At 42.7% G+C, this 15,805-nt stretch overlaps 1 protein-coding gene across 1 annotated transcript; it reads right to left on the minus strand.

The window, feature by feature from the left end:
- Nucleotides 1-8,644: 8,644 nt before the first annotated feature.
- On the minus strand, nt 8,645-12,684 carry LOC143765278 (uncharacterized). The gene is made up of 2 exons (XM_077251773.1): nt 11,453-12,684; nt 8,645-11,239 (listed from the first exon to the last, which is right to left on the minus strand). Exons 1-2 carry the CDS (start codon nt 11,454-11,456, stop codon nt 9,030-9,032), a joined length of 2,214 nt encoding a protein of 737 aa, XP_077107888.1. The 5' UTR covers nt 11,457-12,684; the 3' UTR covers nt 8,645-9,029.
- Between the last annotated feature and the right edge of the window lie 3,121 nt (nt 12,685-15,805).

Genomic DNA, 15,805 nt, shown 5'->3' on the forward strand with positions numbered 1-15,805 from the left:
AACCCAGTCCCAATACCCAACCCAGTCACAATACCCAACCCAGTCCCAACACACAACCCAGTCCCCATACCCATCCCGGCCCCAAAACCAAATTCCTTCCCCACTGTTTTCTTCCTTGCCCAGCTTACCTTCCCCAGTAAGTATTCCCCCTACCCCAACACCACCCCCCTCTGATCAGCCTCCTGGTTTTACCCCCCCTTCCACTGCACCCCAAACAAGTAGGGTTTCCCCACCTATCGACGTGGTCCAACCTTCCAGCCCCTCCTCCCCTCGTATCTCCACCCTACACTTTCAAGATTTATAAATATCTGTTTATGTTTAAAAGTTATTTTCTAACAAAAACTTTGAAAAATTTTTTAAAAAAAGTTTGAACATAAAAAATATATATGTTTTTTGGTAAACAAAAATTTTTTTGAAAAAAAAAGAGTTCAAATAAAATTCAGTCTGATTAAAATTCTACTCTGTGTGTTTGTGGATTTATTAAGGTCATATGGTAACTAATAGCAAAGGTAAAATAAAAATAAACACCAGACGTGTGAAAGGTATAACATATTGGTTTTACTTGCAAGAAAACCACGCTTTTGTAATTTTTTTTTTTTTTTTTTCTGAAGAAACACATTTTTTACATAAACCAAACACATGGAAAACAGGTTACACAATCATGTCTTGCCATGGGATCCGCCCGACAGGTGACACAAAATAATCCGCAAACTGGTCCCTCATCCTTGTAACAGAACCTGTAGAGCGAACCAAGCTGCCGCGGTAGTCCCACAAGGTTGTCTCCAACTCTTCGTCATCCAAGGAAACGGGCTCCTTTGAAAGGACAAAGTTGTGGAGCACCACACAGGCTTTAACTACCTCGTCTATAGTTGTGGTTTTCAGTTTGATAGCCGTCAGCAGAACTCGCCACTTCGCCGTCAATATGCCAAAAGAACACTCCACTACTCTTCGTGGCCTAGTAAGCCGGTAATTAAATACCCGCTTGGTATGGGTTAAGTTCCGGCTACTATACGGTTTCAGTAGGTGCGGCGACAGTTGAAAGGCTTCATCACCTACACAAACATATTACATGGCTGGTTCACTTGTTCCTGGCAGTGGTCTAGCTGACGGGAAATCGTAGCTCTCTCCATAAAGGCAACGACCCATTGGAGAGTTTTTAAAAACTTGCGAATCGTTGGACCGTCCATACGCTCCTATGTCCACGGCAAGGAACTTGCAGTTGGCGTCTGCAATAGCCATAAGGACGATGGAGAAATACTTCTTGTAATTATAGTACTCCGATCCTGTTCCTGCCGGTTTCGCAATCCTTATATGTTTCCCGTCAACTGCACCCACACAATTTGGGAAATTGCAAAATTGCTGAAACTGTTCTGCACTTTGCAACCAGATTTCCATGGATGGTTGGGGGATATACTCTGGCTGTAAAGTGGTCCAAATAGCCCGACATGTGTCCTTCACTATTCCTGAAATAGTGGAAATGCCCAGCCGGAATTGGTAATGGAGCGAAGTCATAGATTCACCCGTAGCTAGGAAACTTTAAAAAAAAAAAAAAAAATGTTAGAAAAAATTGCACAGACCAACAAGTTTCAATAAATGGCACTGTGAATTTTTTTTTAAGGACGGGACACACAATAAAACCTGCATGAAACCGGTGTAAAAAAGCAGTGGAATGTCCGCAAAGAAAACCAAAATGACATGCTGCAGAAAATAGTGCGCAGTATGTCAGCGCAGTATTGTCTGCAGCATGTAATATAACATTAAAAATGACCAATGACAGAAAAACAAGCAGTTGCATGTCAACAAACCACCCCCCCCAAAAAAAAAAAAAAAAAAAAGCAGAAAATGCAACGCAATATTTCAGCGTAGTATTTTCTGCAGTCTGTTATGGAGCATTCAATCTCAGCAATAACATTAAAAAAAGCAGTGGAATGTCCGCAAAGAAAACCAAAATGACATGCTGCAGAAAATAGTGCGCAATATGTCAGCGCAGTATTGTGCATGTAATATAACATTAAATATGAGCAATGACATAAAAAAAAAAGAGGCTTACCGCAGGGTCACCATCAGCCGCTCCGCCGGTGTGATGGCAAGCCTCATCCTTGTGTCCTGTCTTCGGATGACATCCTCCATTTTTGCAAGCAAAAAGTCAAAATTTTCCATCCTCATCCGCACGTAATTGTAGAATTTGTGTGGATTGTGCCGCAACTCCAGGTACAGAGTGGACTGGACACCCCGGGTCATCCGTAGTTGATTAATCGGATGTATCCAGAGTCGTCTCCGTCTCCGTTGCTGCAGAAGCATCCTACGCCTTTCCGCTGCCGCCTCCTTCTCCCGCACTATGATATCCAGGCGATTCGCCTCAAAGATAACGTCGGTAACCAAACTAGCAATCCTCACAAGAACACCTTCCATCGCTGCCACAAAACTAAAACCCACAAAGATGGGCTGTAAAAACAGTCAGTATATAGTTTTCCATATTTTCCAGTAGCCAATCAAATTTGGGAGCCTCCCATTTTAAAAACGGATCCGTCGGAAAAACGGATGCAACGGATGGTAAAAACGGATGCAACGTATGCAACGCATCCAGTATTTTCGATGGAAACGTTTAGCGGATTTGCGACGGATCCGTCGAAATGCTGTATGCGTGGCATACGTTTGTCACAGTTTTTCACTTTTTTTACGCATCCGTTTTTTCGGCCAAAAAACGGATTTGCGACGTAATGCAGTTAACGCTAGTGTGAAAGTAGCCTTAATCACGGTAAGTAACACACTGGACTGAACAGGTTTCTAATATAGGTCAAAAGTTAGTGCTGCACAGGTGTGCGCTAATGAAGATAGCAAAACACCTGAAAAATTAGCTCAATAAAGTGCCACAAAAATTTAACACAGAGTTGGAAGAAAATAAACAAATCATACATAAATATACAAGGATGGTATGAAAAGAGAAGGAAAAAAAAAGTTCAACAATTTTCACCTTAAATCACCTCCTCTCTTCGGTCTATAGACTTTATCTATACCATAGACACTGAAGAATATAGTCTGGTCAGAAAAAAAGATTAAATTGAATTCATTGTAATGGATATGTGCAATGAATTTGAGCTTCTATCTCAGAACCCTTCCAAATAATGATATCGTCTATATAACGACCGTAAAAATCAATCAAGTTGTGAAAAACTATTTTTTTCCAGAAAACAAAAATTTCCTCACAAACTGTGATCACTAAGTTCCCTTGCTAACTTAATGGTCTCTGGGAGGAATTTTCTTGGTTTCCTGAAAATTATTTTTCACAACTTGAAAAGCATATCAATGACAATGAATTAAGTTTATCTTTTAGTAACGTCTGCTACCTTGATATTACACTAACTGGGAATATTAATACGGGGTCCATCATTTTTTCTCCTTTTAAAAAATCCAAAGATAACAACTCCATCTTGGAAGATACCTCTTTGCCATCCATCCCACGTAATTAAGAATATCCCTATTGATTAACGTATTAGGCTAAGTGCACACGTCGCAGAATTGCCGCGGAAATTTCCACGGCAATTCTGCAACTCCTGCCGCGGGTATATCGCATGCGGAATTGGCATGCATATTTGTGCTAAAAACTAGCGTTTTGCAAGCATAATTAGCTTTCAGAATGCTAGCGTTTTCCAAGCGATCTGTAGCATCGCTTGGAAAACTGATTGACAGGTTGGTCACACTTGTCAAACATAGTGTTTGACAAGTGTGACCAACTTTTTACTATTGATGCTGCCTATGCAGCATCAATAGTAAAAGATATAATGTTAAAAATAATTTAAAAAAATTAAAAAAAATGGTTATTCTCACCTTCCGAAGGCAGCCGATCTCTTCAGCGGCTTCCGTTCCTATAGATGCTTTGTGTGCAGGACCTGCGATGACGTCACGGTCACGTGACCGCGACGTCATCGCAGGTCCTTCACACAAAGCATCTACAGGAACGGAAGCGGCCGCGTGCACCGCTGAGAGGCGGGAAGATTCCGGGGCCATCAGAAGGTGAGTATATCACGATTTTTTATTTTAATTCTTTTTTTTAACAATTATATGGTTCCAAGGGCCTGGAGGAGAGTCTCCTCTCCTCCACCCTGGGTACCAACCGCACATGATCTTTTTCCACTCAGTTCCCAGTATTCAGAAATTATTAATATCATACACAAATATCTGACAATGTTAAACGAAGATCCTAAACTTACTAATATTTAAAAAAAAACAAAAAACAAAACTGAAGTGCGTTTTGTTGCTAGGAAAGCACCTACATTGGGGAATATTCTTTCACCCAGTTATTTTTCCAATGAAACATCCTCGCATCAGCCTACTTCGTTATCTACAAAAGGTTTTTTCAGATGCATACTTCCTGCAAAGCATGTACACATGTAGTTCACAACAAAAATTTAAATCACTACAAAGAATTTTCTAATAATTTATAAACTGCAATACAACAGGTGTTATTTATATCATTGAATGCGAACAATGCAATATCCAGAATACAGGCTGTACCACATGTCTGACATGGCTAATATGAAAGCTGCTGGTGTATCCGCAGTCTCAAAACATTTGTCTCTGATACATGAGGGTAATATCAGCTCCCTAAAATTCTATGGTATAGAAAAAGCGTATAGGCCTAAGAGAGGTGGTGATTTAAGGCGAAAACTGTTGAACCGTGAATCTTTTTGAATTTTTAAATTACAGACCAGGGTCCCCCACGGTATGAATCTACGACAAGATCTTATTTTACTAATGTATTTTTTTATTTGTCTTGGTATACTACACTTTTTAAGCAAGGAAAAAAATAAAAATTTTAATTTCTCTTTTCATACCGTCTTTGTATATTTATGTATGATGTGTTCATTTTCGTCCAACTTTGTGTTAAATTTTTGTGGCACTTTATTGAGTTAATTTTTCAGGTGTTTTGTTATCTTCATTAGCTCACACTTGTGCAGCACTAACTTGTGACCTATATCAGGGTATGTGTCCACGGTCCAGAATCCCTGTGCTTTGGACGCTGCGGATACCCCACTTCACCCAAAGCGCCACCCCCTGTTGTACGTGCAGTGATTCTGGATGTGTTCATTGAAAACATGCGGAATCACCAAATCGTATTCATAGTCTGTTATTTATCCTGCGGAGACGGAGTGTCTCTGCAAGATAAATAGACATACTGCAGTCTGGAATGACGCGCCGCATGTCTGGTTACGTAGGGCCACTAGATGTGGCCCTGAACGCATAGTGGAGACGGGATTTCATAAAATCCCCTCTACTATGCTGTAACATCTGGACACTGCGGATGTGGAAACATATCACTTTAAGATATGCACTATATCCGATAAATTTGTTATTGGTGGTTCAGATTGATTGGAAAGAGTATGAGACTTCTAATTATGTCTGTGCTTCAGTTTGGATAAGTTTATAGGCATCTCTTGTTGTACTTTTATGATCATTACTGGTCAATATTTCTTAATTCAATTGAAAATTTAGTTAATAACCAGCATTGCACCTAAACTTTACCGTCCAGGAATGGTTTATATGTGATGGATCTGACCATTCTAAAAGTGAATATTATTCTGGATAAGAATTTTCTACAAATTCTACATGGCGTCATTTAAACTCCTTTCATGGATCATTATGGGACTGGGGACCGCTAGGAAACGAAATATGGCATTCCCTCATATACGTAAAACACAGGCAATATATCCAGAATGAGTAAACCTTGGCTACAATGGCAGAAACATGCTACACACACGTCCTATTCTAGGAGGGTGGTCATTATGATACACAAGTCTTGTCGATGGTCGGTTCAAATGGTTAAGAGAGACCCGGAAGGTAGATTTATTTTTATTTATGCATTTATAGATACGGTTCCTTATGTATTGATTAATATTTATAACCCGCCACCGGCTAAAATGAATGTACTTCAGCAGGCTGTGATTTTTGTATCGCAGTATCCTGATGCTAAGATGTTATGCATGGGTGACTTCAATATGGTTCCTATCTATTTGGATAGATTGAATGCTGCAAACTTGAGGCTTAATAGCCAGGATACTACTATGTTGAAGGCTTTTATAACGGAGATGGGCTGGATTGATTTGTGGAGACAGCAACATCCCTTTAAGGAGTTCTCCTGTTATACGCCAGCTGTTCGTTGTCTGTCCAGAATTGACCATGCACTTTGAAACAATGCTGTATTATCTGATCTGCGTGAAATTGAGTACCATCCTAGGGCAGTGTCAGACAATGCTCCATTGGTGATGTGCCTTCACTTAGGTGGCCCCAAGAGATTCCGCATACACCCATTTTTGTTGTCCCTTATAGGGGAACAAGATAGAATAGTAAACCAATAGAGGTATTTATCACAGATCATGCTGACTTTCCCTGATAAATTGGTAGTATGGGATACACTTAAAGCATATTTGAGGGAATGTGTCAAATCTACGATTTCATATATTAAAAGAGAATCATGTATTAGGGAGCAAAGATTGGCTGATGAATGTAAATTGTTGGAAGTTGAATATATCAATAACCTCTCTGTTGATTCATTGCATAGATGGCTTGGTAACGGGAGGGGAGTACCTGACACATTTAAAGGAGAAAGCCCAGAGAAAACTTTTTTTTCTCTAAACAGACCTATTTTGAATTGGGAAACCAGTCGAGTAAATTCTTGGCATACATGGTCCAACAAAATCAAAGGTCTCCATCCATTCTTGCCATCAATGCAGTGGAGGGAACTCTGCTGCTTAAATCTGACCAAATTGCAAACAGATTCGAAGAATATTTTAGAGAGTTATATAACTCCCAACTGAATCATACTATAGGAGAGATTGATGAATACTTGGACCATATAGAGTTTCCCAAACTTTCTTGTGAAGATCAGGCCTTTTTAGATAGAGATATCACATTGGAGGAAATTCGGGAAGCAGCCATGTCTCTCTCCAATGGAAAAACTCCAGGCCCTGATGGCATGCCCACAGAACTACATAAAAGATATCTAGATCAGATAGGGCCGATTCTGCTGCAGACCCCTTCTGAAGCACTTGCAAGACACTCACTTCCCCAATCCTTTTACAATGCCTCTAAAGTGGTAATGCCAAAGCCAGATAAACCTGCTGAGGAGTGTAGCTCTTAGCGCCCTATATCTCTGCTCAATAAAGACTATAAAATACGCACTAAACTTATAGCAATAATACTAAGCATAGTACATGAAGATCAATCTGGCTTTATGCCAGGAAGAGCCACCTCCTAATATTAGAAGGGTGCAAGTTCTAACTCAGATAGGACACAAGTATGAGAAGTCTTGGGTGATATACTCTTTAGATACAAGATACTTTAGATAGGCGGCTTTTGATTCAAAGGAGTGGAAATTCTTGCAGTGTGTGCTTCTGAAATTTGGTTTCTCAGACACATTTTGCAGGTGGATTGAACTACTTTATTATATGCCCAGAGCTAATATCCTTGTTAATGGCTTGCTATCAGACTATTTTGACCTGGGTAGGGGAACTAGACAGGGCTGTCCACTATCCCCAATGCTCTTGCAATCGAGCCAATTGCACTTGCAATTGGACAGGACCCTGTGGTGGAGGGAATCAATAACTCTAGGGTGGATAAAGTGGGATTATATGCGGATTTGGTACTCTTTCTGGATAAAATAGGGCAATCTCTTCCAAGGGCAATTGAACTTATTGTTTTGGGGAACTGTCTGGTCTTAACTGGAGTAAGTCTGTGATTATGCTGTTACTAGATAACATAACTGTACCTGTGCTATGTGGTAATATATACCCTTTGGGAGATATGAGGAGGAATAAGTTTGGGATATGGTCCAGACTTCCCCTATCTGTGGCATGCAGAGGACTAATTAAAATGATAATTCTTCACAAATGCTTATATATGCTGGAACACACATAATTAAGGGTCCCTAAAAGTTTCTTTAGGAAAATGCATAGCATGATGGCAGCATTTATATAGGGTCCGTCAATACCTAAATTAGGTATTGGATCCCTGCAGAGGCCCAAAAACCAAGGTGATACGCAGTCCCTGACTTGTACTTGTATTATCTAGCTGGTCAACTACGCAACTTAAAACATTTTATTAATCAAAATAGACTTAATGCATTTTTTGGGTGAAAATACACCATGGGCAATATTGGAGGGTTCATACAGACCACCCCAGGGTTTGTTGTTTGCACATAGCTTAGCAATACAGGTTTGACAAGAAAGTAAACGTATTTTGAAATTCATTGATCAAATTGGGGAAATTCAGATATTTACAGGAAACAAAATGGGACACTTAGTTTCATTTTCAAAAAACTGATTATTGTTCGAACACATCCATGTCAGGTTCAGAATTCCCCCCAGACTTTTATAGATATCAGCAACTGAGACATGACATAATGTACAAGTGCCCATGTCCTACAATGAGAATATCTAAATAGCCACTGAGCATTATCAACTCAAGGACCCACTGGTGTGATATCCTCCCTCTATATCTTTTTGTTAAACTCTGAAATCACATCCACTCAGCTCGCTGTGGAGAGTAAGTGGCGACACCTAATACCCTCTATCACTAATGATCAGAGGAGCGATATCCTGGAGGAACATACGATGGTGTCACCTGCAGCAAACAACAAGTTAATACCGGTTTTTACGTACCGGTAATAGGATTTTACAGAGTCCACGACAGCACCCACAACGAGAGAGGGGATCCGCCCACCTTCCGGACAGGAACCTACAGGTTAAAAAGGGGCGGTCCCCCTCGCCCTCCAGTTTGTGTTCCAGAGTACAAGGGATACCGCCAATGAATCAGTACATGAAAACATTATCTTAAACACTACTAAATGCCACCACCTCTATAGAGTGATCTCTAAAGCACACCCTCAAACAGAGTGCAGGAATAAGTAACTAATTACAGGGGGGGAATGTATGGGTGCTGTCGTGGACTCTGTAAAATCCTATTACCGGTACGTAAAAACCGGTTTTCCTATCGCCACGACAGCACCCACAACGAGAGACTTTCAAAGACTATTAACTGGGAGGGACTACAGCACTAAGCACTGAACGGCCAAATTGTAAGCTAGCGTTAGCTGATAGATCAAGGCGATAGTGTTTATAAAAGGTTGAAGGTGATGACCACGTTGCCGCCTTACATATCATTTCAATAGGGACATCTGCCTTCTCCGCCCAGGATGTAGCCATGGCCCGAGTGGAGTGCGCCCTGATGCCTTCTGGTGGTGTTACTCCCTTGGCTGAATAGGCAAGCCATATAGCTTCTCTAATCCATCTGGCGATAGAGCTCTTCGTGACACCAGAACCCTTTTTCTGATTCTGGAAAGAAATAAACAGAGCCCTACTCTGTCTCCAGCTTTGTGTCCTATCCAGATATTCTAATATTGCCCTCTTAACATCTAGGGAATGATATTTCCTCTCCTCTTCTGAAGCTGGATTTTCATAGAAAGATGGTAAATAAATCTCCTGAGTTCTATGAAATTTAGTTGCTACCTTCGGCAAGTATGCAGGATCAGGCTTTAAGACAATCTTATCCTGGAGAATCATTAGGTAAGGAGGATCTACAGATAGAGCATGTATATCACTGACTCTCCTGGCTGATGTTAATGCTAAGAGTAGTGCTGTTTTCAAAGTTAGGTTCTTTATTGAAATAGAGTCTAGAGGCTCGAAGGGAGGTTCGGTCAATGCGTCAAGCACTAAATTTAGATCCCAAGGGGGAATTCTTACAATATGGATTGGGTTAGAACGCTGACATGCCCTAATAAATCTAGCAACCCATCTATTACCAGCTATATCACTGTTATATAGAGCTCCCAAGGCTGAAACATGAACTCTTAGAGTGTTCACTGCTAAACCTAATTCCCAGCCCTTCTGGAGAAACTCTAAAATAGCTGAAATTGGAGCCTTATCTCCTAACGGTTGCTGATGAAACATAAGAAATTTTTTCCATATCTTTGTATAGATTTTTGTAGTGACCTCCTTCCTGCTTTTTAATAAGGTAGCTATTAAGGCACTAGAGAACCCCCTCTCCCTTAGAAGCTCCCTCTCAAGTTCCAAGCCGTTAAGTGAAGAGTCTCCAAATTTGGATGACGAAATGGACCCTGAGAAAGGAGTTCCGGAACCACTGGCAACACCCAGGGATCGGTCACCGACATTGTTTTTAGGAGAGAAAACCAAGGCCTCCTGGGCCAGAAGGGAGCAATTAAAATTACTCTGGCTCCTTCCTCCCGGATCTTCCTGAGAACTATCGGAAGTAGACACATAGGGGGAAAGGCATACGCCAGCTGGAAGTCCCAACGGACGCGAAGGGAATCCAGTATGAATGGTTGGTCTGCCATCTGTAGTGATGCAAACCTCCTGATTTTTCTGTTCTCTCTGGTAGCAAATAGATCTATTGTTGGTAGACCCCACAGATTGACTATGTGACCGAATATGTGTTGGTCTAAGGCCCATTCTCCCTGACGAAGGGAATGGCGACTGAGGTAGTCCGCCTGTATATTGAACTCTCCTCTTATATGAACTGCCGACAGGGATCGTAGATGATTCTCGGCCAGACTCAATATCTGAGCTGTAGTAATCATCAGGGATCGTGATCTTGTCCCTCCCTGATGATTGATGTAGGACACCACAGTCATATTGTCTGTCTGTATTTGTACATGCGAGTTCCTCAGGGATGGTAGGAAGCAAAGAAGAGCTTGCCTGACTGCAGTAAGCTCTCTTAGGTTTGAGGATCTCTGGGATTCTTGAGTCGACCACCGTCCTTGGGTCAGACTGTCTCCCGTATGGGCTCCCCAACCGAATGGACTGGCATCCGTCGTAACTACGTTGTCCGGAGTGATCTTCCAGAGAACTCCTTCTGACAAATGCGCCAGGTTGAGCCACCATGTCAGATCGTGAAGAGTGGCGGTTGATAGACTGAACTTTTTGCTTAGCGCACCGTGAAGATCTCTTTCTGCTTGAAGAACTTCGTATTGGAGCATCCGGGTATGAGCTTGAGCCCATCTTACTGCTGATATACATGCCGTCAAAGATCCCAGCAGAGACATTGCGTCTCTTAAACTTAAGTTTGGAGCTTTCTTTACGGCCGTGACCCTTTGGATGATCTTCAGCTTCTTGTCTTCTGGTAGGAAGGATGTCTGATTTTCCGAGTTTAGAAGAACTCCTAGGAACACCTGATGTCTTGTGGGTTCCAGTTTTGATTTTTCCCAGTTGACTATCCATCCGAGTGCCTGCAGGGACGATATTATGGCATTTACCCTAGACGTACACTGAGCAATTGAATTTCCAACTATTAAAAAATCGTCTAAATAGGGCACCACAAGGGTTTCTTTTTCCCTAATATGGGCCATTACTTCAGAAACCATCTTAGTAAAAATTCTAGGGGCCATGGACAGGCCAAAGGGCATTGCTAAATATTGGAAGTGTTTAAGCTGATGGTTTACCCATACTGCCATCCTGAGAAATTGCTGGTGATTTCTGTGAACTGGAAGATGGTAGTACGCATCTTTTAGGTCCAAAACCGCCATGTAGCACCTAGGAAACAAAAGCTTAGCTGTAGATTTGATGGATTCCATCTTAAAGGCGCGGTATTGAAGATATTCGTTTAATTTACGCAAATTTATGATAGTCCTAAAGGACCCATCAGGTTTAGAGATTAGGAACAGGGGAGAATAAAAACCCGTCTTTTCCTGATGCTTTGGTACTTCTTCAATAACCCGCTTTGCGAGCAATTGTTGAATCTCTAACTCCAAGGCCTGTTGTTGGGCCTGAGTATCCAGTGATGTAATAATAAAATGATTTGGGGGAGTTCTCAAAAATTCTAATTTTAATCCTGACTCGACTACCCCCATTATCCAGGCACTAGATGTTATCTTTCTCCATTCCGCTGTGAAGAACTTTAGTCTTCCTCCTACTGGTAGACTTGTTCTATCTGTAATTACGTCTACGTCTCGAAAAGGATGGAGGATTTTTATAGTATCCACCTTTTTTCTTGTGGTCCGACGTCTCCCAGTCCCGATTATATCCCTGTTGGTCTGACTGGAATTTCCTGAAGGGTATGCGTCTCCTGAAGGCATTCCTAAAAGTGGGATTAAATATTTTAGGAAATCCCTTTTTCCTGTCTTCTGCCTTTGCAAGGATGTCATCCAGCACTGGGCCGAATAGGTACTCACCCCTACATGGAATGGAGCATAATTTGGCTTTTGCCTGAGCATCACCTTTCCAGGTCTTTAGCCAAAGGGCCCGTCGAGCTGCATTTGAGAGCCCCGCCGATCTTGCAGCCAATTTTAGAGAGTCAATCGATGCGTCTGCTAGATAAGCTGCTCCTTCTCTGACCTGAGACAGGGAGCTTAACAATTTATCTCTGGGTACTTTAGCCTTAAGCTGTTCTTCCATCTGAGTAACCCAGACCATAACCGATCTTGCCATACAGGTGCCTGCTATCGCAGGCTTAAAGGCTCCAGATGATGCTTCCCACACCTTTTTAAGAAGCATGTCCGCCTTCCTGTCTGAAGGATCTTTAAGGAGACCCACATCCTCCAATGGTAGTGACGCTGTTTTTGAGGTAGAGGCAACTGCCGCATCTACTTTTGGGATTTTCAACCACTGGGATAAGGTGTCATCCTCAAAGGGGTACCTTCTTTTTGCGGCCGAAGGTAAAAACCCCTTATCTAGTTTGTCCCATTCCCGCCTGACCAGATCCTTGACAGTATCAACCACTGGGAAAGCTTTGCGACTTTTCTGGCTCAGACCAGCGAACATAATTTCCTGGGTTGTTTTCGGCTCCTTACTGTCTGCCATACCCATAGTTGTACGGACAGCTTTAATCAAAGTCTCCATATTTTCGATAGAAAAGCAAGGCCTTCCTTCCTCATCTGAGGAGGATGGCAATGGACTCTCTGAGCATTCGCCCTCTTGTAACGAAGGGGTGGAGTCAGACTCTATTTCTCCACTGTCTTTTTCACGTCGTCTAGATTTAAGGGATGATTTAATTTCTTCCCTAATAACTTCTCTCAAATCTGATACGCGGAGGGGGGCCTCTTCCTCTAGCGTCTGGCATATACACTTCTGACATAACTTCTTTACATAAGCGTCAGGTAGTGGCTCTGTGCATAATGCGCACTGTTTATGTTTTGTCTTTGAGACCTTTTTGCCCTATAACAAAACATAATATAGAAGACAGCAGTATCAGCAAATGGTTTCAGATATTAACTCACCACGGCTGAAGAACTTTAGAGTACCGGTCTCTGAGGGGGTGAGGTGTGACGTGACGTGCCAGGGTCCTGCTGCCCGCGTGTCACTTCTCCACCATGAGATCTGCTGCTGCTCCTTTCTCCTGATTGTCGGTGTTCGGCGTCTCCTGTGGAAGACATGTTGCCGCACACACTCACCAAGCGCTGCTTCTTTTTAAAAGTCCCGCGCTCCTCCTCCCGGCCTCCTCCGGAAGTCCTCAAATCACTTCCGGGTTATAAGCGCCGACCTGCTCCCGCAGCGTCGCGCGCGTGTGGACGATCCAGGGCGGCGTGCCTTCCCCCAGAAACGCCACGGTCCGGCCCTGCCGTCCCTGCCAGACGAGGGGGGAAGCTGAAAACAGGACTTCCCCCGACGCTGCTTCCGGGCCCCCGACTCTGCCGTTCCCTTCGGACACCGCACAGAGGCTTGGCGGACCCGGGTAAGCGATAACCTGTAGGCTCCCGCCGTCCGGACAGGAACCCAAACTGGAGGGCGAGGGGGACCGCCCCTTTTTAACCTGTAGGTTCCTGTCCGGAAGGTGGGCGGATCCCCTCTCTCGTTGTGGGTGCTGTCGTGGCGATAGGAAAACAATTGTATATTCACCAATCCTACCTGACCCCAAATAAGTTACCAAATTTATGTAGAGGGGCAACTGATGAATGTCATAGGTGTGGGGAATCGGGGGTGGATTTATGGCACCTCATTTGGAACTGTAGAATTATACTACGAAGATATTGGAGTGAGGATACTGAGCGAATGTAATCGGGAGTTGTGCATCCTGGGTGCCGTGGAAGAGGAGATGTGGGTCCACCATGATACCAAAGAAATATTCTAAGTTCTATTTATTTGGCAAAGGTGGTGTAACTCACCCTTGACGCACTTGGCTCCTAGTGCTATGGTTTCTTCAATCTCACGATATAGTCCCTGATGTATATCCATTATGGACCATGAAAGTGATGATTTGTGTAGGGTTAATAACATGGACCTGTGGTTAACGCGAAACGGCCGTCGTCCTTTTTACTTGCACTGTCCCTGCCCTGTTTACCTTGTCCATGAATTTATATTGGAAATAAAGGACTAAGGTTTCTTCGCCACAAAACGGAAGTGTTGCTGCTTTTATCTTCGTTTGGATTTAATAACATGTGTCTATTCTAACCTGACCTGGTACGAGCTTAAAAACTTTTATAAAGACTCAGTTGAGTTTAGGAAATGCAATGCCTAGTAGAATATATTATACTGAAGGTATGTTTGTATACTTTATTATTGAAGGTATGATGTCATCTTTGTCAATGTGAACGTTGATATATGGATTATTTTGACTATGGTATGTTGCCATATGTTTGTAAGGGTACTGTCTCACAGTGGCACTTTTGTCGCTACGACGGTACGATCCGTGACGTTCCAGCGATATCCATACGATATCGCTGTGTCTGACACGCAGCAGCGATCAGGGACCCTGCTGAGAATCATACGTCGTAGCAGATCGTTTGGAACTTTCTTTCGTCGCTGGATCTCCCGCTGTCATCGTTGGATCGGTGTGTGTGACACCGATCCAACGATGCGTTCGCTTGTAACCAGGGTAAACATCGGGTTACTAAGCGCAGGGCCGCGCTTAATAACCCGATGTTTACCCTGGTTACCATCGTTTAAAAAAAAACAAAAAAAAAAAACGTACTTACTCACATTCCGGTGTCCGTGAGGTCCCTTGCAGTCTGCTTCCCGCTCTGACTGACTCCCGGCCGTAAAGTGAAAGCAGATCACAGCGGTGACACCGCTGTGCTCTGCTCTTACTTTCCGGCCGGGAGTCAGTCAGAGCGGGAAGCAGACTGCGAGGGACCTCACGGACACCGGAATGTGAGTATGTACGTTTTTTTTTTTTTTTTTTTTAACGATGGTAACCAGGGTAAACATCGGGTTACTAAGCGCGGCCCTGCGCTTAGTAACCCGATATTTACCCTGGTTACAAGCGAACGCATCGTTGGATCGGTGTCACACACACCGATCCAACGATGACAGCGGGAGATCCAGCGACGAAAGAAAGTTCCAAACGATCTGCTACGACGTACGATTCTCAGCAGGGTCCCTGATCGCTGCTGCGTGTCAGACACAGCGATATCGTATGGATATCGCTGGAACGTCACGGATCGTACCGTCGTAGCGACAAAAGTGCCACTGTGAGACAGTACCCTTAGACTCCACAAAATAAGCTCTCAAATTAAAAAAAAAAAAAGTGGAGTATGGTGCTGAAGTTCAACCTATTAAAGTGAAATTAGATGGACGAGTGTTAATTACATCAGTACTATAGTGCAGGGGCCAATATAGGGCGGTCAGTGTACAATACTCCACTATAGAAAGTCAGTTTTTTTGATCCAGAGGATAAGAAAATTTGTAAACAGCTAGTTATTAATCTTAAAGATTTAATAGCAGAGACCTTAAACTCCTTTTTGGAAAGGATAGTTTATTCAGAAAGTATCCTGTTAACAAAGTGCAAGAGTTTAGTAACAAATTGAAAATGAGCAATTTCAAATATTACAAGGCATTCAGCAAAACCTCAATCTTTGAAC

The sequence above is a fragment of the Ranitomeya variabilis genome, chromosome 1, assembly GCF_051348905.1.
Source record: "Ranitomeya variabilis isolate aRanVar5 chromosome 1, aRanVar5.hap1, whole genome shotgun sequence".
NCBI lineage: Eukaryota > Metazoa > Chordata > Amphibia > Anura > Dendrobatidae > Ranitomeya > Ranitomeya variabilis.